General features: G+C 44.4%; 1 protein-coding gene across 27 annotated transcripts in view; it reads left to right on the top strand.

The window, feature by feature from the left end:
* Positions 1-24,000, top strand: part of MICAL3 (microtubule associated monooxygenase, calponin and LIM domain containing 3) — a 2,019,125-nt gene that overhangs the window by 837,138 nt on the left and 1,157,987 nt on the right. For 25 of the 27 annotated variants that reach the window (XR_013606836.1, XM_078673602.1, XM_078673604.1 and 22 more), the window contains one exon: positions 13,421-13,483. The exons of the other annotated variants lie outside the window; for them this stretch is intronic. Coding sequence is in view for 24 of the 25 variants with exons in the window: in XM_078673602.1 (XP_078529728.1) it covers positions 13,421-13,483 (63 nt within the window). In the remaining variant the exon portion in view is untranslated. The remainder of the gene's footprint in view (positions 1-13,420; positions 13,484-24,000) is intronic. 27 annotated transcript variants of the gene reach the window in all.

The raw sequence follows: 24,000 nt of genomic DNA on the forward strand, positions 1-24,000 counted from the left end.
AATCATGGGTTTAAAATAAATCCTTTCCCAAATGACATAGCCCAGGAAGATAAAATGATTTGCCCAGGATCACACATTATAATGTGAAGGTTATTGGTTAAAGCCCAAATTTACCAGGTTCCACAGCTAACAATTTACTCACTAGAGGGAGGCAGAGATTCACAGGAAGATAGGCATGTAAGTAGAAAGCAGGCAGGCACGCTGGGAGCGCACAGTTTGCAGGATCCTTAATGTGCTTGTATGCTCGCAGTAGGGTACACAGGCAACGCTCTCAGTACAGGGTGAATGCTGCCTGTCTAGCGCCGAGCCTCGCAGTGTACCCAGTCAGGTCAGAGCGGTGGGGAGGGGTAGACGTTGAACCCGTGCCTGTGGTGGTACATTGAATACCTCAGATTTCAACGCTTATGAAACGGGCAAAGGCCATCTGAGGGCTAATTGGACAGCCCACCTGGAAGTGAATTTAGCCCCCAAGGCTACATCTGCACAGGAAATACCAGAACACTGCACCGATTTTGTTAGAAACCGTCCCGAGCATTCTTCGGCCTTACCTCGGTGCACCAGAGCGCCTCTCCACCCGTGGCCCATGGGCTTTTGAGAGAGGAGCGAGGGAGCCGCAGGTCATGGTTTCTCATCCGCTCTGTCCCGGATAGGAGTGCCAGGGCAGCGGCGACAAGGGTAACGCAACGCCGCCCGGTCACAGCCTCTCGTCTCTCCGCTCACCTGTGTCCCGGCCACGGAATAGGGCTCTCCTGTCTCTGTGGGAATGCGGCCGCCTTACAAAGCTGCACAATGCCAGCCCCTTTTAATCAAGGGTTTATCCGAGCTGCCTGCGGCTCCTGTTACCGAGGTACCTGCAGCACTAAGCCTCTGGTGCCAGATGAGCTGCAGCCACTCCCGGCTGAGCTGCACAGGTTGCGACGTCCTCCATGGACTTCCTTGCTCTGCTCCGCGACCCGGGACAGGCCCGAGCACCAAACACAGCGTCAGAATTATACTGTGAGCAGACTACTGGTAGAGACAGGCTTTCAACTGGGGTCAGACATCGGCAGAGGTTTAACGAAAAAGGGTGCGCCTCCATCCTGAAGTATGCGACTAGGGGCCCCTAAGACACCCATATCTCAGACACTTTCTAGGCCTATGGCTGAACGATTAGCCCCGTGGAGGTTGGGGCACCCCTGAGCTGCAGAGGCCTGCATTACGCCTCCAGACTTGGACAGACACGGCTGCCTGGCTGAACATGACCCTACCAGTCCTTCAACAGGCAGAGGCGCTGAGGCACGGAGACGGTTGTCACGAGGCAATAAAAACTGCCATAATTGGAGAGCAGAGGGCTCATCGCACTCCCGAGCCCTGGTGAGACTGCACCTGCTGCACTGTCCACAGCAACCTCCCGAAGAGGTGTGTAACTTCACAGCAGAGACTAGTAACCTCGATGTTCTACACTTAGTACATCGCAAGGGTCAGACACACCTTCCACTTTGCGGTGAGTGAAAGAAGCGCGTGGGTCTTCTTTGAAAACACACAGAAGGCTCGCCTCCAAGCATGTGTTAATAGAAACATGCCCTTTTGTGTCTGCTGAGTCTCAGGAAAGTTTAAACTTCTATTGCGAGGAGCAAACATAAAATGGTTTCACAGTCTAAAAGTAACTTTATAAAACTCTAATAAAGTAAGTGATTGTGCCTCTAGAAAACCAATTACCTGTGGGTTGTAACCATTTTGATAAAATGTTCTAATACGATCTGTGTTTTTTCAGACCACGATCTCCCTTTAAGAAAACGTTCTCACTACAAGTTAATGCCACGAAAAAGTCTTGCTGATTGCTTACCAACTTTCTGGGGCATATAAAAGGTACTATTGGGCTTTTTTTTAACTTTAACTTGAAGATATAGTTTAAGTTCAAAGGGGCCACCGAACCTGACCGCGCGGGGGCTACCAGGGCAAGACCGCTCACCCCGACACATTTCTGCTCCTCGCTGAAGGCTGCCTCGGGGGCTGGCTCCTGCAGCTGCATCCCCGCCAGCTCGAGCCCCGGGCTGGCCATCCTCGCGAGCCCGCTCTGCGCCGGAGGGGAGAGCCGCAGCGCAAGCTGACACACGGTGATCCTGCGCTGACACCGCTATCCTCGGCCGGGTCGCTTCACAGTGAAATGGATCCAAACAAAAACAGAAGCTTGCGAGTGGTGCGTGTGCGCCACAGCGAGTCATGTGGTTTCAGTTATCGCGCCTGTGTCTGGGCACGATAATTGAAACTACATAGCCTATTGGTGTCTATTACGCTCACCAAGCGCCATGGGCGGAGCAATGCCCCCGCCTGTGGCCAATTGCGTGCAGTCTTTTATAAAAAGACGCACGCAAAGGCCAATCGGGTAGCACCAAGGGAAAAGCACACGCACGGGCGTGTGCGATTCCTAGGTCAGCTACCCAAACCCCGTTTTCCCTTACAAAATGTCTTGCGCTGGGCGAGCTCTGCTGCACACTGCAATGTTGGGTGCGAGACCTAAAAATGAGTAAAGATTGCCTACTTAGAGGCCAGTCTTCTGGATCTGCGTTCTCTTCGCATTCGATGAACATTTAGCCCTACTTCTAGTGTGAATAACTAAACTACAAGTACAACAGTGCAAAAAAGCACTAGATACGCTGTTCATTTATGACGCAGGACAACTTTATCTTGTATGTCAACGAATGGCCCATCATACATGGACTCTCCATCCGTCTGTAAATACTTTATTGCCAATGACCACTCACTAGCTATTTTCTATTCCATAGCCTGTTTCTTATGGTTCGGATTGATATTATGGTGACATCTCTGCAGATGTATGGAGTCTGGCTGGTGAAGTTTGGGTTCTGTAAGGCACCAGCTGACCATGCACACCACTCAGACAAAAAAAAATCTAGTAAACATTAACAAGAAGTGCGATCGTGTTTTGAGCAGCTGCACTTGAGGTATACGGAAAAGTGAGAGGAGAATATGGACGCACGGGTAGACATGACAGATATGTGAACGAGGCAATGATTGGGTGGCACTGCAGTCAAGGCAGTACTCACCCTCGAGCATGCCTCAAAGACACTTGGACCTATTTCATGCGTTCCTGATACTTAGACCTTGCAGGCAGGACTAGTGCTGGCTTAGTGTCTAACTGCTCCGTCCAAAGGCAACTCCATCCACCCACAGTAAAACACGATGATTCAAGCCTGGGGTTTCATGCTACTTCTTAGTGGAGAAGCGTGGCTCAATGGTTAGAGCGGCAGACCCTGATGCAGAGGTCTGGCCCGGGACCAGGGTTCAATTCCTGCCTTGGCGGCTCTTGGACTCAATCTCCCCGGACCTGATAATTCTTGCCTCGGTGCCTAGTCTAATCATGGGTCCCACTCTGTGACTCTGGGCAATAGCTTGCTTAATCTCCACAACGGCCCCAGCAGCGCTTGGATGCCTGGCTTCACCTTGGGGGTGCCCAGGAGTGGACATCTCACAGGAAAGCCTGGAAGGGTTCCACAGCGGTATGAATACAGCGCTACGAGACCTCTAGGTAGAAGTGCGCTATATAAAATACAAACACATTTACATTTACTAAATAGTTCAAATTCCTGTATATGATGAAAAGTGGTCAAAAATGTGGGCAGCCTGTCAGTCTTTTTCATAGGTGACTTACCCAGTTGTGTGCTGTCTAGACTATTTTGGAAACACTGGTCTAACAAACGAAACACATGAGGATAGGGTAAATAGAAAAACTCCAGTACTTTGCTGAGGTCTCCTAAGGAGTGGAGTTGTGCTAAACATCAAGGTGTATGACAGTTTAGCTCACATCGATGCCCCTTCTTGACTATTTTCAAGAAGGTGATCCACGAAATGTTTTTGAATTTAAACAACTTAACTCTTCATTGAATGAAATACATACACATTAAATGGAAGTCTCAGAGAGCGGAAGAGTCCTACAAGTTGACCTGTCTACATTCTGCCTTATCTGCCCTGGATCATCACCCTCAACTGGAAGCTTTCAACTTAATCTGGGAGTAAGCAAGCTCGATTTCGCTCATTAAAAGGATTGACAGAAGTGTAATTTGTCCAAGGTTATGTGAAATCTGCTTTTAACTTGTCTGTGATGTGATTTTGTGGCTATGTTGTTGACCTTGAAACTCTGTCGAAGGCCTTTTCTGCATCCAGCTTGATTATGACTGATGGGTTGTGTGAGTTTGAGCAGTGTTCTATGACATGGCAGAGGAGTGTGGTGTTGTCGCTGGACATGCGGCCTTTCATGTATCCTACCTGTGTGCTGCCTATTAGCTGTGGAAGCAATCTGCTGAGCCTTGTTGCTAATATTTTGGCATATAGTTTGCAGTCTAGGTTTATGAGTGATATAGGTCGGTAGTTTTTTGGCCATTGTGAGTCCATACCCTCCTTTGGTATAACTATAATGTTGGCCTGTGACATTGTTGAGGTTACTTCCCCAACCATTCCGCAGTGGTTGAAGGCTTTTGCTAGGGTAGGTGCTATTTGTTCCTTAAAGGATTTGTAGAAAGGAGCTGTGTAGCCATCCGGTCCTGGGGCCTTGTTATCTTTTAGTGTCTTGGCGACTGTCTTGACCTCAAGGGTCTTGAAGTCTTGGCCTAGCGCCTTCACCTCTTCTGTTGTTATTTTCGGTAGTTTTAGCTTTTCTAGATAGGATTTTGTTCCTTTCGTGTCTAGCCCATCATCCTTGTTGTACAGCTCTTTATTGAATTCCTTGAAGGTGTGTACTATGTCATTGTGACGGGTTTGTGTTTTGCTTGTGGCGTCTGTGATTGACGTGATGTTGTGTTGTCTCTGTTTGCGTTTGAGGTATGATGCTAGTTGTTTCCCTGATTTGTTTGCTTCGCAAAGGTTGATCTCTCTGTATTTTTTTTATCCATAGCCCTGCTCGCTCGCTAAGTATTCTGTTGAATTCATTCATATTTCTTTTCTGTGAGTTCTGTGAGTGTGTTTTGATTTGTAGTGGCTCCAATGTGTGTTATTTCTAGCCTTTTGGTGTCTCGTTGTCAGAGATGTAGTCTGCTATGGCTTTCTGGACTCTGATGCTGTCCTCTTGTTTGGCTAAGGTGTGCGATTGAGACGCCATCTACGTGTTAGCTGATCATTGTGTCTCCCTGTGAGATGTAGGCTGATGCAGGCATGGTCTGATATTGTTCTGGCTGCGATGTCTGTGTGTTCGGTTAAGTGAGTGTAGGTGCCTGATATGAGGATGTAATCTATTCTGCTGTAGAAGTTGTGTGGTTGAGAGTAGAAGGTGTAATCTCTGGTATCGGGGTGCTGCAATCGCCACGGGTCCACTAGATCCAGTTTATTGCTTAGGTTCGTTAGTGCCTTGTGAGATGTAGGGGTTCGTGTTTTGTGTTTAGCCTGCCTGTCCAGTGTCTGATCTAGCGCTATGTTGAAGTCTCACGCCACCACCATCATGTTATGCGAGCTGCTGGATTCTAGATCTTTGGTTACCTTCTCCCAGAATGGAGTGTCGTCTGTGTTGGGTGCATAAATGTTTGCCACCAGTATGGTTTCCTCACCTCTTTTCAACTGCGTAGTCAGTAGTCTGCCTTCCCTGTCCTGCTGCACGTTCTCGATGGTTATGTTGGATTTGCTACTGATCAAAGTAACAACTCCTCTTTTTTTCCCCACTGCTGGTGAGCAGGCTACTTGGCCTATCCATCTGGCTCTAAGTTTTCCTGCCTCCTCCGTTGATAGCTTTGTTTCTTGTAGTAGGATAATATCCCCCTTTGTTTTGGCTAGGTAGTCTAGTGTTTTCTTCCTCTTGACCGGGTGATTGAGACCTTTGACGTTGAGTGATATGATCTTGAGGTCTGTTAGCAGTGTTTTGCTACCTGGCTGTGTCATTTTTCGGAAGTGTAGTGGGCTAAGTGCGATTTGGTTGTGGGTGACCCCTCTTTAGTTGAGGAGTGCCATGCCGTATCGCTGTCTTTAGGGTTTGCTTGCTCTGGTGCTGTGGACGATCTGTCTACTGTATTGGCTACTCCGAAGACGTAGACGTGGGCAAGACGAACGCGACGTACATGACATACATGACATACTGGATGAAACATCCCCCCCCCCCCACTGCTCTCCCCCTCCTCCCCCTCCCTCCCTCCCCTTTTCCTGTGCTGCTTCGTGCTGTGGGTGTGCGACAGCAAGATCCTTCCCCCTCCTGCCTAGACCCCGGAAAGGTGAACCCCTTATCTTGCTCGGGCTAGCTTATACAAAAACAAATATATAGTATATTGAGTCTCTGAGGTAGATTTGTTATAATGTTCATTTTCAGTCTTAACGTGAGGTAGATGTCCCTTTTCTTCATTGCGAGGTATCATTGTCTTTTATGCACTTCTGTTTAAATTATCCTGTGTTCAGCCACTGTCTGTTGCTGCGCTTGGTGAGGCACTTCTTTTCCCCGTTTGCATTGAGTCTTCCATTTCCTGCGTTGGTGGTCCTTGTAGATACCGTGAGAGTTCAGCTGGGTCCTCGAATGTCATTGCGATTCCTTTGTTGTATCCTGAATCTTGCAGTGCCTGTGAATGAGGAGGTGATATTTTCTTTCCTCAGCCTGTCTCTCTGGGCTAGGAAACCTTTCCTGACGTGGACTGTCGGCTTTGAATAATCCTGCGTTAGGATGATTTTGTGGCCATTCCATACCAGGTTGGTATTTTTTCTCGCTACTCCGAATATATCGTCCGTTTGGTGTGAGTGTAATGGTCTGCATATTATCGGCCTTGGGTTTGCTCTGTTCGTTTGTTTGATCGCTGGCACTCTGTATGCCTTGTCGAGTTCGAATGGACCCTCGATCGCCATTAACAGTACAACCTCAGCCCCATTTGACCTCCAAAGGGGGACCAGACAAGGCTGCCCCCTATCCCCATTGCTGTTCTTGCTAGCTCAAGAACCACTGATCAAGGACATTCTCACCAACAAACACATAATTGGCATATCCATTAATAACACCAAGGCCAAACTGGCAGCCTATGCGGATGACCTGTTGATCATTACAGAGGATCCAACAGAGTCCATACCAGCACTAATGAGCACCATTGACACATACGCTTCCCATTCCGGATACAAACTTAATAGAGATAAGTCAGATTGCATGCCCATAAACGTACACACAAACAGAGAAGTATTAGGTGATTCGGGGCTGGCGTGGCAAACGCAATTGATCAAATACCTAGGAATCTACTTTGGGAGGAACCTAGGAATCACTCGAACAAAACGAGGATAGTACACTGAAGAAGATAAAAGACCTGCTGGAGAACTGGTCGCCCAAATTCATCACCTGGTGGGGAAGAGTAGAGACAGTCAAAATGATGGTCACACCAATAGTTAACTACATAGCCAGTATGCTACCCCTTCCACTAACAGAGGACTTCCATAAGAAAATAGATCAGGCACTGAACAAATTCATTTGGAGAGACAAAAAACCAAGAATGGCGCTCAAAAAACTAAGATTGAGGAAAGAACTAGGAGGTCTCAACGTTGCAGACCTGAAAACATTTCAGACAGCCTGTATAGCCAGGCAGGGGTTGCACTGGGTTGTACAAAACCAGAATTACACACCGACCTGGTTATCGCTAGAGAGAGCCGTCCTTGAAAACTCAGACCCCCTAACCCTCCCCACAGCCAATAAACAGTCACTAGAAAGGAATCCAATATGCAAGGCAACAAAACTGGCCCTCCTCAAGATAGACCAGAAACTAGAGACTAGCATCAAAAACTCGAAATGGGTGGCATTATGGGCAAATCCTAAACTTAAATACAGAGGCAAACCCCTAGATATGAGAACGTGGAGTACACTAGCCCTCTCTCACCTCTAGAAGAGAAACATCTAGAAGAGAAAGGCAATCCCCTCACCTTCAACACCATAAAGAGTAAGTTCGGCCTCCCAGAGGTGGAATTATACAACTTCCTGGCCATTAAAACGGCAATCACAAAAGCGAACCTAAGTAGTCTTACCCCCTCAATTTTCCAATTTATGGAAAACCTAAACAAGACCAGTCATCACGTATCACACCTATATAAATTCCTCCGCCCAACGTCCTCAAACCTCATCGATAAAAACAGAAGCTACTGGGAAACCCAGATAGGAAGAAATCTCACAGAGCAGGAAACAGCTACCATGTGGTCTTCCCCCACGCAAAACATAATATCGCCAGTACTCGCACAAACAACATTCTGGTTATTACACCAAGCACACTCGACCCCTGAACCCCTAGCAAAACTAGACCTAAGAGAAAATAGCAAATGTTGGAACTGCAATAAGGAAACAGGAGACCTAGCACACCTAATATTCCAATGCAGCAAGGTCAAAAAATTCTGGGACAAGGTGTTCAACTTCACAGACCAGACACTAGGCTGCACCATTAAAAGAGAGTTCTGCACTCTGACCACAGCACACCTCCACACCGACATCAACACACAAGACAGAAACCTTCTAGACTTCCTACTCACGAGCACCACAAAGATTGTACTAGCCAAACGGAAAGACACATCCAAGGCCACCTTCAAAGGGTGGCTAAATTGGTTAACCTTCCTAAGAGGAGCCGACAACACTGCACTCAGACACACACAATGGAGGAGACCCAACAGAGAGATGTGGTCACCACTAGATAACGCCCTAGACCTGTTCAAACCTCCTTAGACAGCACAAGCACCGTCAACCAGGCTTGGTGCTGCACGCCGATCTTCAACAAGACGCCAATATATGTATGTTATATGTTCATGTTTCTTTATGTTTAGAAACGAGCACAGGGCCAACAGCTCTGGTCCGCCACAAAAGGATAGCCCATTGGGTCATGTAACCAACCACCGAACAAATGCAAACTAAACGCTGATGTTGCTTTTTATGTTCTATAACTGAATAAGTGAAATTGAGCTATTTGCCACAAATGTTACATGTCTTTTTTGTATGTACTGTGTCAATGAAAACACAATAAAAATAATTAATAAATAAAAAAAAAGAAACTTGATTCCTGGATTCTAATTCTGATTTTGGCACTTGACCCAAAAAAAGTTAATTTTAGCAAATCACTTTTCCCTGTACCTTAAACCGTATATGTATGTGCGTAGGACAGTGTGCGATGGTCCCATAGCACCTTATTACATCCTGGTTTCTGAAATGAACTGGACTTCCACATTATCATACTCCATGGATTACTACATATTTGAAATGCTTGATATTCTCCCTTAAAAATGTTATATTAGGATTGGTGTGAAAGGGTTTCTATACCGGAAAAGTCACTTTGTTTTGCTCTTCTTTTGACTTGGTAGGACTGGGTAGGGAAGTACTCATTTGGTACATAAAGCACTTTAGTAATTGCAGGATATTAATTCCAGTAGAACATATCCTTGTTTGAGAAATATAAGTACTTGTGCTTCAACTTTGTAGATATCTTAGCCATCAGAAACATTTATAATACATGTGCTGCTCACAGGCATGCACTTTTAAAGCCTTTTCACACACTCCAATTCCCCTGGTTACTGCACACTTGCCACAAGGCTAGGAATTCGGAGTCAGCATTTTCCCAATGCTATTAATTAAGATTCAAAAGAGTAAACAGTGTGTCCCAAATCATTGTATCATTTAGATGGTCAATAGCAAGGGAAGGAGGATTTACAACACAGTATTTCTGTTAACGCTTCATCTCAAGCAGCTCACAATTTACTTGAGGCCTTTTCACAGTGAATAGCAAAATCGGTGTACCTCATGTGCTGTGCCTCTATGTTCAACCAAAAAGCAAATAAGGGATGGCTCTAATCAGTATGGCTGAGCCGGTATCCAAAAAAGCAAAATGTTGGTGCCAGTACTGATACAGAAATTATTTAACAATTAGACACAAAACCCGAAAAAGAAATTCAAGGATGGATGCCGATTAGTTGCTTTTATTATTTAGTTCCAAAGAACAACTATATTTTAGAAAAACGTATTCAAACAGATGAACAATATTACATGCTAAATAGAAAAATTAAGGGTGAGGGGATCTTTCATCATATCAAGCATGTCACAAGCACACAACATTCAACCATTCAGGAGCAACAAAAGTTTTTTAACATGTGCAATATATTACAGTGATTAATATGTTTATAATAGACAAACAAACACAGCAAGGCTGGAGACGGCCACGGTCTGCAAAATATTTTAGAAAATATTACTTGAGAATTATATACAAAAGTACATTCATCACACCAATTGAGGTATTCTTGGTTTTTTGTAGTTTTAAAGAAAAGTTAACAGAGTAATGTACAAAAATGGTGAAAAGCAACAGAGCGGTTCAAACGTGCTTATCACCCATGCAGACTCAAAGGTGGCTATGGGCCTACGCGTTTCGAATCCTGCAGATCAAGGAGGATTCTCATCAGGGCCTTTAATTGTATCTATAGCAAGAGAAAAAGAAAAGAAAGTTTTTTATTTTTATTTTTTTATTATTTTTTTTTTTTAAAAGAGAGTTGATATATGCATACAGAGGATCAACCTCAGATTCCCCACTCAGGTCGCCACCCCTCATCCGCCGCTAACCAAGATGTTCGAAATACTAAGCTGGAGTGAGTGCATAATAGTGGAAGCAGGCTCAAAGTGCGGGGCCTAATCAAAGTGGCTGAGGAGTGAAGACATTTTAAGGTCTTACCTGCCTTGGAGGTAGACAGAAATGCTATGTGGGAGGCTGCGTCGCTTGAAAGAACAGAACTGGTACCTATAAATGGATGGACACACATTTAATCAGGGCATGCATTTTAGTAAAGCAGGGCTACAAGTTCTAAAAAACCACTGTCGTTACCTATTCTTAAGGGGCCTTTAATTTCGAGTGCGACAACCGTCGTAAATGGAATAAAAGGAGCACGAAGTCTGTAAACAGGAGAATAACGGAACATAAGCCATGGTGTAATCGGATTACATCAAAACGCTAGCAAGTTGAGGAATAACTGCTGTTATTTCTTACCAAAAGGAATGGGCATTCAAAGGTGGAATTGCTGTACTCGACACCTTATCTGGGTTGGTTTAGGCGACCGTGACTTGTTGCGGAGGGCGTTGTCCACCAAACGCGGTTTACTACTTGCACACGGATCAGAAGCCCTGCAACGAGCAGCATAGTGAATGATAACGGACCATTTAAACGAGTCTGACTTAATTCGAAAAAATGGTAGGCATATTACCATGAACGCGGCGTGACCCGCTGGTATCGTTTTGAAAAGTCGCTGTACTAGACACCTTATCTGGGTTGGTTTAGGCGACCGTGACTTGTTGCGGAGGGCGTGGTCCACCAGACGCGGTTTACTACTTGCACACGGATCAGAAGCCCTGCAACGAGCAACATAGTGAATGATAACGTACCATTTAAACGAGTCTAACTTAATTTGAAAAAAATGGTAGGCATATTACCATGAACGCGGCGTGACCCGCTGATATCATTTTGAAAAGGGTTGCTGCAGAGAAAGACAACAGAGACCAAGTAAGTTACGGAGCAGAGTAGTGTAACTGGCTCACACTACGAGACAACACTTGTGCTGATACTCACAAATGAATCACTCGGTCGACGGCGTGGGAGGAAATGAGCACTCCGGCACAGGCGCCTTAGCTAGCAGGGCTGCCGTGCAACCGCCCATATATGCAGGTCGTTAATTGGTAAACGCCTACTTCGTTTCCGGTGTTCAATATGGAAACAGAAAACCCGGGACAGATTTAACAAACACTCCAGGTTTTTCAGTGGTTCATCAAAAAAGAAGGATTTTGCATGCATAGGAGAAATCAAAATATTCACAATTTGAATATTTCACTCAGTTCATTCAGCCCAGACACTGAAGTGTCAAATTTGACTATTAAAAAAGCTTCCCGTTTTGACAAAGCAAGATTTTGATCGCCACCGCGAGGGTTTTTTTCCACTTTTGAAATCACAGTCCATTTGAGGTCACTCACAGCATGTTGCATCCGCGTCCAGTGGAGCACCAGAGGGGCATTTTCGACCTTGTTTTTAATTCTCGATTTGTGCTGAGAGATCCGGTGGCGGATCTCCTGATTGGTTTTACCTATGTACAGTAGGTGACAGGGGCATGTAATGCCATACACGACAAACTTACTCTTACAGTTACTAAAGGATTCGTGTTTCCAGAAAGTACCGTTGTGCTGGAACAATGAACCCTCGATAGAAGATTCACAGCAAAGGCAAGTTCCACATTTATGGTGGCCGAGGATGGGGGGCATCCCCATCATTTGGCGCAATGTTGCCGGCTTGGGTGCTGGCATCGCAGCACGAACAATGTGATTTGCAATGTTGTTTTCCTTTTTAAAGGCAAAAAGAGGCATGTCTACAAGGCTTTCATCCAGGTCTTTTACTAGATGCCAATTCTGCTTTATGACTTTTTTGAGGTGATTGGCATTAGGACAATACGTGGTGACACACACCTGTCGGTTCAGTTTAGGTTTAATTTTTCGTTCTAGAGTGGTTTCCCTTGGTGTCCATTGTGCTCTCTTCATACAGCTCTTCACAAGTTTCTTTGGATAACCCCTATCACACAATTTAGATGTTAATTTAGCTGAGTGATGTTGGAAGTCTTCTTTAAATGTGCAGTTCCTGCGGACTCGAAGGAACTGCCCATAGGGGAGATTTTCTCTGAGGTTCCTAGGGTGGTTACTTGAAAACATCTATGCCTCTATGTTCAGCATTTCATTCTCAGTTTGACCTGCTACAGCTATTGTGTAGCATTAATATGAAGGCGGCACATCTGTGTCTAGTACCTGAAGGGGAAGTTGATACACCATGCTAGGAGTTCAATTAACTCACAATAGATATTGCTGTAAACCAGGAGAGGTCTGCACTTTAGTGACATTGTTCAGTGTTGCCCTAATAAAGAAAGTTCTGCCTCTGGCATGACATGAAGCTCCCTTCTTGCGGGTTTATTTTTGTTTAAAAAAAAAAAAAAAGAAAATGTTTGATAAGTACTTTGGAGCTAAGATGGGCCAATGAGTTTTTCCCAGACGTCTCATCCTTTACCATCAATGAGTGACATTTTGCAGTAGATCTTGGTTTCTTGCTGGTTCCAGACCTTTTGTATCCTGCACAGTAGCCATGAAGATGTTTCTACCGCCTCATTGGTTGGTCCTGTTAATGTATTAACTTGTGGTCAAACTCTGCCTAATAACTTTACCTTGAGCAGGAACCGCATGGTTGGCTTCTAGATTCCTGTATCTGGGATTTTGTGCTTGGTGCAGCCTGTCTTTGTTGGTCGTGGATGAGCAGCTTATCTCACCTCTGAAATATCCCTTTTTGCAGCAGTAATGATTGTTTTTTCATGTACTAGTCTTCTGGGTCCCACATGAGATATAAGTTCTGCACCACACATACCAACTGCTGAATTGTTATACCAAGCTTGGGCTTCTTAAATAGTGACAATCTCCACTTTGTGTGATTTTGTTTCACAGGACAAGAAAGAAAAAGAATCTGAAGGTGTAGGGAAGAGACGGAAAACAAGCCAATCAGAAGATGTAAGATGCCTATATAATTTTGTGTGCATCGCTAGTTTTATGATATTAGTTCGGTTTATTGTTGCATTAGACCGTACTAGTGTGGTTTGATTAATCAAATCCAAGCTGTTGATTTTGCACATATCAGTACAAACTTGTTTGTTTCAGATGGCACTTTAAGTGTAACTAATATAGAAGTTAAACTCACTGGAGAGTACGCTTTTAGGCACTTTGCTGTAGCTTTGATTGTTGTGATGGTGTGCTTGAAGAATGAATGACCCTGTACTGTGTAGACAGCTCCATCATGTTGCTCTTTGTCAGTTGTCTGTCCCAGTCATTTTACCTCCATGTGAAATTGAAAGCCTTGATCACTGGAGGTTAGTAATACTTTATTTGTAGAATAATAAAAATCATTACAATCCAGAATAAAACGTAATCGGTTAAGAGCATTTTTTGCCGATAGAGCACATATACAACTTTATACTGAAAAGTTAGCAGCAATGATTAAAAATGCCTGTGCCAATCGATAATTGAAGTACAATTGTGCAAAGACTTATATTTAGCAGTGATAATTAAAGTGCAGTTGTGCAGAATCTAACGGCTAGAGGACATTTTCAAAACTGTTGAAAATAAAATGTTTTCTCCTTGGCAGAACGTACCCACACAATGTAGATAATTGTGCATGTGTTAAGATATGACCAGTTTCGAACAATTAAAATCTTCTTTACTTTTTCTTTTTTTTAAGCCATTTGAAATCTCAAATTTGTTTTCCCAAATATAAACAATTTCAAACCTTTCAGAACAAGACTTTAGGAACAATTTTCGTTTTAGCATTAATGGGTTTAGTGGCATGTTCCTGCAATAAGAATCATTATCAGTCTAGGCAGGCGATTGATGTTGGGAATCGCACTTGGTTAGTAGTTTCTTTTCTATCAAAAAGAATGAACTCTACAAATTGTGAGGCATTCCGTCCTTTGAGGGATATCTCCGAAACCGTAAAAACATAATTCTGTTCCTTAAAAATGGTTTTAAATGGGTCATGAGATATGATTGCGGCTCTAGTTTGTTAAATGAGTTAATAACTTACCAGGAGTGACTCTTTTTTGGCGAGCTCATCCTTATCTAAAAGACTCGATAGAAGAGTGACAGAACAATTTATTATCTGCTTGTAAACCGCTTTACTCCTGACTTCTTCTTCAAAGAGCGGACACTTAAAATTGTTTAAACTCTCTCTTAGATAGGCCCTCAAACTCCTAGCTTGCTCATACCTCATTATCTCCTGCCAACATTGGTTTGCAAGGGTGCCCTGGTCTGAGCGAAACAAGGAATATAACGTCCTTTGATTTTCGAAAGGTGAGGGATAAGTTGTCTTGTCCAAACCATGAACATCTACTAAAGGTTATGAAAGCAAATCTGATCCCTTCTCTGGCTTACGGTTCAATGATTTTCATGTGAAAGACGCAAAAATCCTTGATGACCATAAAAAGGCAGATTGCCGTACCAGAATCTGCCTTTTCAGACCAAATTCCAATCTGACATTGGCATGCCCCATATATCTAGGGACCCCAAAGACTGATTTAAAAACTTTTATTTGTAGGTCATCAAGGATTTTTGCGTCTTTCCCATGAAAAATCATTGAACCGTAAGCCAGAGAAGGGATCAGATTTGCTTTCATGACCTTTAGTAGAAGCTCATGGTTTGAACAAGACAACTTATCCCTCACCTTTCTAAAAGCAAAGGACAGATTATCATCAAATATTATTCCTAGATACTTATAATATTTCACAGTTTCAATATGTAACCCGTTAATCTTCCATTCTTTCTCATCTGTTTTATACCACCTATCGTCATTTTTGTTGTCTTCTTGGTATTTATTTGTAGACCATTAGAGGAGATATAGTGATTAAAAGAATCAACTAATCTCCTTAGACCTATGGCAGTGTGGCTTAACAAAATGGTATCGTCAGCATATTGTAAGTATTTGATATCTTGCCCTAAGAAGGTAGGTGAATGGGCGTTAACTTCTTTAAAATGTAATGGTAGGCCATAAAAAGATTTAAAAGGCATGGAGCCAGAACCCAACCTTGTTTTAGACCACTCTTAGTTTCAAATCGGCAAGTTGTGCTTCTGCCGTGTCCGACTTTGATCTGGATTCTGAAAGTTTGGTCCAAAGTAAATTACGGGGAACTAAATCAAAATCAGCCTTAAGGTCGTCAAAGCAGATATACAGCTTTTGCTTTCTAATCTTTGCTCTTTCGGACAATAAAGTCAGTAAGGCCAAGTTCGTAATCGTTGACTCGCCCCTATCTGAAGCCTGTTTGAAAAGTTGGAAGTCTTCTTTTGCGGCCCATTCTTCCAATGTCATTAAGCAGACCGCTTGAGAAGATGTTTGCCTCCACATCTGCTAGGGCAATTAGCCTATAATTTGCAGGGTTGTCTTGTGGTCCACTTTTGTAGATCGTCTGAATTATGCTTCCTTGCCATGACTCGGGAACTGATCCAAATTTAATAACATCATTGAACAAAGTCGTTAAGATCTCCGACCAATGCTCAAGATTTGCTTTGAAAGTTGAATTTGAAATTCTGTTAGGGCCAGGTGCACCATTCGATCTGATCCTGCTGATTGCCATTTTAACTTGCTCTGTAGGCCAAGTCTCCTTAACTTGTGGCTCAGCTTGAATATTGTGCTGGACATTCCTACATTTTCCACCCCCTTCTCTGTTTGAAGCACTTGACTTTTGACAAACAGCATTACTATTAAGCAAGATGTCCGGAGATGAACCGTAAAGATTAAAAATGAGACGCCCAGCAGGATTCGGTAATATTAGCGCTATTCCCTCTTTTGCTGCCATTTTTGAGATTGTTTATTATGCCCTAGAATAATTTTGGATTTTGAGTTTTATTTGAGAAATGTCGCTTGGACCAGATTCCTTCATATTATGTTTGTTTGGCTTTCCATATTTCGTTTTTATATTGTCTTCTGAGCCTTTTTAATTTGTAAAGCTCTAAAGTTTTTAGTGCTCAGTTCGGTTTTCTAAAAGCCGCCCTTATAGCTCTATTGAGTTCTCTTTTTAGGCAAAGCTGCCAATTAGTGTACCATCCTGTTTTGTTTTTTTTTTGCATCATAATGGAGCCACACAAACAAGGCCAAATATCAACCATGGACTTCCCTTCTTTTTTCTCAGTCAGTGCCGTAGTGATTGCAGGTTCTAGGAATTCCCATATTTCCTTTTGATTTCTCGAGTTCCACACTAGCCTTTTAAGGCTAAAGGCTGTTGGCACGATTTTCATAGATTTCGCTCCGGGCAGGTGAACAAGTGACAGTGCCAGGGAGATTGTGGATTATGATCGCTTTCTATCCTAGGTATCACTTGATAATTGTAAAGGGAGGATGTCCGCTCCATTGAGATGATGGAATAATCGATGATGGAGAACTGACCTGATTTTTTTAATGTGGGTACACATCTTATTGTGAATTCGGACGTCTTCCTTTAGTAACACGAGGTTATATTTATTGAGCTGGGAACGACACATCTGTGTCAGTGCTCTGCTTGGTTTATTAACGCAGTTTTTAGTGAGGAGGTGCATATTAAAATCTCCTAAGATAATTAGCATAGCATCAGAGTGGTCATGGTACAGTACTTTGACTAATTCACATAGTGCAGTAAATTGAGATGTCTTGACAGTTTTTTAGACTTAGATAGACGTTTATGAGTATTATATAGGTTGTTTAAGGACTAATTTGATGCACAAAAGCCACGTCAATTGGAAATCAGTTTCATTCTGTTTGACGTCCACGAAACGTAGATGGATAAGCTGCCACTTGCGCGACCAAAGCCTTACTTACGGGATGCAAAGTTCAAATACTCATAATAGCCAATTAGGGGTTACTTTTCCATATTCCATGTTTCTTGGAACAATAAAACATCAACGTCCCTAAAAAAAGGTTACTGTGTCTAGATCCTCTATAAGGGTTTTCAGGCGTTGGTATTCCATGAGCAAATATTAAAAGGTTTTCTGTCCTTATTTGAGTCCTATAAGCATCATTTGTGTGTTTCAGCTTTCCCTTTTGTGAGTGTTTTAGGAAGCCAGCTCCAGTCATCTCTGAGGGCTATATTTTTCTTTATCTCCTCACACACACGGGTGCCCGGGTTGCAACCCCCCACCCCCGAGATCTAAATTTGATAGTGGTCCTAAAGCTCCTTTCAATACCCTGGAATGACCTCTTGATCTCATACTTCTAGCGGAATCCATTGGGACAGGGCTGTTAATTGGTAACTTCGGGATCAGCAAAGTTGGATATTGATTTTCACAGATTTTCCATATTTTGATGCCCCATTTCTCAAAATTGTCATTTATTGGCTAAAATCTTTCTGGCTGTCTATTCTCAGGGTCAAGTTGTAAAAGTCATCTCTTTTGTCGGATTGTTAAGATCTTGTTTAAATCCAACCGAATCGAAGTCTTTTGATGTTAGATCTTCAAACTCTGGGATTGCGTTCAACAGTTTCAAAATATTACCTCGATTCAAAATATCATGGGGGCCTCATGAAGTATACCATGGGGAGAATGCTAATTTCATAGTTGCATCTGAATATTTGTTATTCACTGATTTTTCGTTTTTTATGTTACCAGCGATCTCAGGTGACAGCTGCATGCCTTGAAGATCCCCATCACCTGGCACAGTGCCATCCACATTTGGTTGTTCAGAGGGTACTGTAGGCTTGATATTAGTTGGAATATTTTCAGAAAAGGCCACATTGTTAACACTTTTCCATCTGTTTATGTTTGTTTATGTTTAAAGATTTCTAGAGCGCATGGCTGCCCGTGAGCGTCCCAGCCACATTTTGCTCCTCACACTGACAATCAATTCTTCTTTGGGCCTGATCTTGTCCACTCAGTTGAGAATCGGGTGTTACAGTAAGTTGAGACTTTGTGGAGTCATGGGCCACTTCGGTGGGAGGGTGTATTTTGGCCGAACCAATTGTGCCAGCTGTAGTTTCGCACCAACGTGATTCCAAGGATCTAAAGATTGGATAGATTTCTTTTGTGGTGAGCTCAGTAGATGAGCCAGCGTTTGTGGATTTTTTTTAGATTCTTTATTTTGCTGTAAGCTTTCCTTAATCTCTTTCTCGCTCTTTTAGTTAGACCATCTGGAATTATATTAGTGGTTGGTGCCAGAGTTGAAGTAATTTTGGAGGCATTAACTACTGATGATAGGTCCATGGATTTGTTACCTTCCATCAAGTCCTGGGGTTTCTCAGGCATGTTTTGTAGGGTCTCTCTCTTTGGAGACTGCTTTTCACTTATTATAACCTTCCTTTTTGATGAGGCTATATTATATTGTTGAGCTTTTCTAGTTTTAAAGCAATTTGTATTTTTTGTTGATTTTCTTCTAATCGCGGTTTTTGCCTGTGTGCTCAGAGTTTCATCCGGTGTTCCCACAATTGAAGCTTTAGTATCAAAGTGAAGAACAAGATTTAGTCCAATTAAACCTGTTTTATCTTGTACAATTCTGTCTAACATCGCCTTAACCTCTTACACCATGAATCTTACTATGGTCTTTAGCTCTGAGATGTTATCAATCGTATGGGCACAAGTGCATGTTAACAGTTGATTGTCTGATTGTGCTTTGCTTACCAGTGAAGCAATTTAGTATCTATCCCGGCTATGTAGAGAGCCAATGTGTTTAGTAAATCCACTTGGCTGTTCAGTTTGACTGAGTGAAAATTAAGAGCAGTGGTGATGTTGTGCATTGTATTGAGCAAACTACCCCATGTTCCGTTTTGCGGGTCTTTTAATTTATCTTCAGAAGCACAGGTTCCATCCTGAAAATGTTCATCATATTTGGCTAGCAATGATAAGTCTGCGGAGCTAAGCGGATTGATCAAAGAATCAGCTTGCGCAAACTTACTTTGACCATTTAAAGAAGGCACATTCTATACGGAAGGTTTACCTGGGACCAGGGTCGACTTGTCATTATTATGTCTGAGTTAGGCAGAGCAAGGGAGGGTATCCGAATGAGGGTGGACATAAAGACCTAGTCACTTGAATTTTGATCCGGGCCAGACGATATATTGATCACGGAGTGTGAAAAGTTGGCCTGATAGGTGATGTTTCCAATTCTGGAACCACCTATTATCAGACCAAACAATCCCTTATGGTGTCAGGTTGTAAGTCAACCTTGTTAGACAAGCTATCCTAGGGGTAGCATGGACTAAGCAGCCTAAAGGCTTAACTTAAGAGGTCGTGTTAAGCGAGCTGTTTTACCACAAACAATCCTGTAATATCAAATGAAAGGACACCACACAAGTATATATTATAAAAATATATGTATTTATTACTAAAAACAATCCCCAGTATTCTTTATGAATAAAGGGGCACAAGCGTTAAATCAAAAGCACAGTTTAAACATACAAAGTTGCACAATTATGGATGAGGGCGGGGGGCACTCAAACCATATACTAAACAAGTGGTATAAGAGATACCAATCGAACAGTGGTTAGGCCTAGGGCCTAGGGAATCGCTGGGAGCAGTCGGGACAAGCAGTGCTGAAGTCGGGAGAGGCCCACGGGATTCGGGAGCAGTGCGGAAAGCGCACGCATGCACCAATGTTAACCAATGGTGCGTAAAAGTTGTAAAGCTAAAGTTTAAGGACACTTCCGCTGAACCTAGAGGAACAAAACTTAAGACACAGACCCTAGAGATGTGTACCAGTGTGGGAACACCGGCGGAGCAAAGTTACCTCACCCACAGGAAGTGGGTGCACAGGGTCGAAGTTGAGTCGGGTTTCGTCACGCAGGCTCTTGGTGCTTGAAGCTGAAAGGGCTGCAGGCGGGGTGAAAGAGAAGTGTCCGGTGGAGTCCAAGGGTGGACTCGAGTCGAAAAGTACCTGAAAGCAGAGGGGACAGAGTCTGGGTCACTCAGCAGTGACCAGGGTGGAACCAGGACGGAACCAGGCAATGTCGGGCGCAATCAGGTCGCTGTCGAGGAGCTTCTCTCCGCTGTCACGTGGGCTCTGGGGCATCTACGACGTCCAGGAGCAGGTCACGATCTGTCCCACGTAGGCTCTTGCCGTCTGCGCTGTCGGCTTCAAGATTGGAGCAAACAACACTTGGCAAAAGCAATCCACGCGAAACCGGGAGATTGCTTCTCACTCGAACCAGGAGGGTCAGAGTGGGGGCTCCTTTTCAGGGGAGCTGGTGCAGATCTGGAGCAACCAGATTCGCAGGTCGATTTTCAAGTTTCGTCGGCACAGGGGCCACTAGCCGGCTGGCAAGTGACCGGGCCAACGCGTTGAGCCAAAAGAAGCAGAAGGGCCCCACGCAGCACTCGTCGAGTGTGGAGGGCTGAACTTCGGTGCAAGTGTGGCTCAGGGTTGGGGCTTCTCAAACCCCGGTGTACAGCTTCGAGGGTCACTCGTGGGCTGCACGGTCAGCGTCTCGTGGTCAATTCAAGATGGCGTGCCCCACGCTTCCGGTCGCCTCCACGGGTCTCAGCTCTGCAGGGACTGTGGATCGGGCTGTTGGAGGGCAGGCAAGCTTGATCTCGTCGATCTCTGTCGCTCGAGTTCCGGCGGGAACTGCAACAAAGCAGACGTCGATGGCTGGATGGTGCCTGTTTGCACAGGGTGGTCACTCCTTGACCACAAGGGAGATTCTTCGGGCTTCTACGTCGAGTAGGATGTCGAAGGGTCCAGAATTTCGTTTCTTATGTTTCTTCAGGATAATCTGAAGTGCATTGGCACTGCTCCCAGTCTTATACTAATTTTGGGGGCTGGATTACCTGCTAGGTCCCCTCCTATGGGTGGGACCCAGGAAGTGGGTGGATACACCCCCTTCCTTTGATCCAGGCCGCCCTGGCACGAGGGCTGGAGTGCCCCAGAACCGGTTTGGCCGGATTATGCTAGGGGCAGCCTTGTGCGCCCCAGGCAGTGTCTGGTTTCTTTCAGACCGCCCTGCTACAATCCACTATCTCCTGTCTGGAGGGTGGTAACACCCCCCTGCGACAGGAAACCCTTTGTCCAGGCCCCATTTGGCTGAGTTTCGGTCAGCTTCAGGGGGTCAGACTCTTGTCTGTGGCAGAGGCATCCATTTTGTGGATCTAAGGTCCTTTTAGAAATTAACCGCATTAAAGTAAAGTAACATGTCTTACCCCTCTAGAGGGGTGGAATGCTATCCCCGTCGCCAGAACTGGCGAGGGGATAGTATTCCAAATCGTATGACACCTTACACGACATGTTTTGATAAAGCCAAACCAGAGTTGCTATATAACCGCGAGGATTATAATGCACTTAAGAGTATATGGTATGGCATTATCCTGAAACAGCTTAGGGAGTTGTTCCCGACAGCTGCAGACAGGCTCAGCTCATGCTAGAGCTCCATCTCACATTAAACCACGCACTCTGCCTCCAGGATTGATGAGGCCTTCCATAGGAGTGGCTCACAGGTTTATATGTGTCCAGATATAGGTTTAGATATAGGTATACTATATCTAAGTAAGGGGTGATTACACCACCTTACCCCAGCTGAGTGATCAGCCAGTTGTGTCAATTTAAGAACCAGCCAGGGGTGGCAAAAGATATGCTGCAGCCCCTGGTAGGCCTTGGTGGCCCCTATGCCCTGGGCACCTATAGTGCATTATACAGGGGCTGACAAGGAGTCCATTTCCAATTGTGGTATGTGCCTATAGCACATGTATTATTAATTTAGTGAGAGAACAGCAGGCTGGGGGTCTGATCAGCAGGCCCACAGCCTCAGTAGTCGAAAACCAGTGAAGCAAAAAGCAAAAATTTGGGGTGACCATAGGATAGCAGACCCTACTCTCCTACACGGAGTTGTTCGCATTTTGACTAAAACCCTGTTGTGTTTACATAATTGTGCCTTCTCACCCACCAGATTCTGCCATGGATGCGTAAACCTGAGCTTTTACCAAAATCGGGCCGTTGGTTTGTGGTTTTGTTGATGTGGGGGCCACACTGGCCGCTGTAGGAAAGATGTCCGTGCTATTATCTGATAAATGGCAAATACTGCTGTCTTCTTAATTCCCTGGGCAATATAGGGCATTATCAAACATACACCCCGGATCTTGTCCTAAGCCATTCGCAATCGCTGTTTTGTTCTCAGGTATTTAATCTCCATTAGCACCACAGGCTATTGATGCTGTTCCATTATCTTTGTTTACAGTTTCATGTTTCTGCTTGAAGAATCTTGTGATGGGTGGTTGACTGGTCCTGCTACGAACTCCAGAGTATTGAGCGTCTGCAGGAGAAGCTAAAGGAAATTCTGCTAAATTAGTTAGTTTGTTAACTTTATCTCCTATTGGATTACTCATACTGCTATGCAAAAGTTCATCCCCAGTCTCGCCACTCGCCTCATTCTTTCTCCGCCGCTTTGTTTGAGGTCGTGGCAATGTCCCACGCAGCCGGCCTGACCTCATTTTATTACCTACTCAGATTGTAAAGTTTTATGTTTTTTTTAGGGGGAAAATTTGAGGTATTCCTACTATGTTCTGTGCCAAAAATACAGTCATACAGTAATGTCTAAGGTGAATATCTGGCAATGACAAACTGGTATTGGGCTAGATGTCAGTCGTGTCGCGGTAGTCAAGTTGTACTCGCAGACCTGATTGGGCAGCCCGCAGGGGTCCCCACTCCGCAAAAAACCTTTGCAGTGAAGAAAATTACAATAAGAAGGACTGCAACAGCAGCTGTGGCTCACCTTTCCTTCTGCTATTATTTCCACTTCACTACCCCTTATCGCCCACCAGTTTGACGCAACGTCTCCAACTCTCCTTACAGCTTCTTACTGCTCCAGTGCAGCACTTATTCTTGTCGTTTATACCCCTTATACTGCAACTGCCGCTTTACCGCAACTGTGTACCTCAACTCTCACAACTGGCAGCACTGATGCCGGGGGATCTATTGCGGACTTTCAGCTCTTCTTGCTCTGCTTCATCGTGCACAATCCTCAGCTGACAGATGACATCTCCCCCAAGAGCCTCGCCCCCTTGCTCACGGTACCTACTGCACACTGATAGCAGACCGGAGATCGGGGGTGCTCACAGCTCTTCTTGCTGCTGGTTTTTCCGGCTTTTGGCTCACCGTAGGCTTACTGGTGGCTGGTGCTGTTTCTATTTCAATGAACAGCCCACGGCCGCCGGGGGCCTCAGACGAACTCTGCCTTTAGGAGGTATTTAAAGACCACAGACTTAGTCATATAGTCTTGAAAAATCTGAGCCACCTTGCTCAACATTGCTCATTTTTATAGTTTCCATCCTTCCATCCTCTACCCAGAACCTGAATGTTATTTGTTTTTGTTTAATGTTCGACTGACCCTATCTATGCTCTCACGATTGAGGAAAGAAATCACTGTGTTCCCCTTCTCTTAGTCAGGATTGTCTATGAGCCTGTCTTACTAAGCTATGAAGAGACTGACGGTTTGTAGTGTAAGGCGTGGACTCTCTATTTCTACCCCTGTAAGTGTCTGTTAGCCTGTTCCCATATAAATGTCAGTGCAATTCCCAATGGGAGTCCTCGTTTG

Source organism: Lissotriton helveticus, chromosome 1_1, assembly GCF_964261635.1.
Source record: "Lissotriton helveticus chromosome 1_1, aLisHel1.1, whole genome shotgun sequence".
NCBI lineage: Eukaryota > Metazoa > Chordata > Amphibia > Caudata > Salamandridae > Lissotriton > Lissotriton helveticus.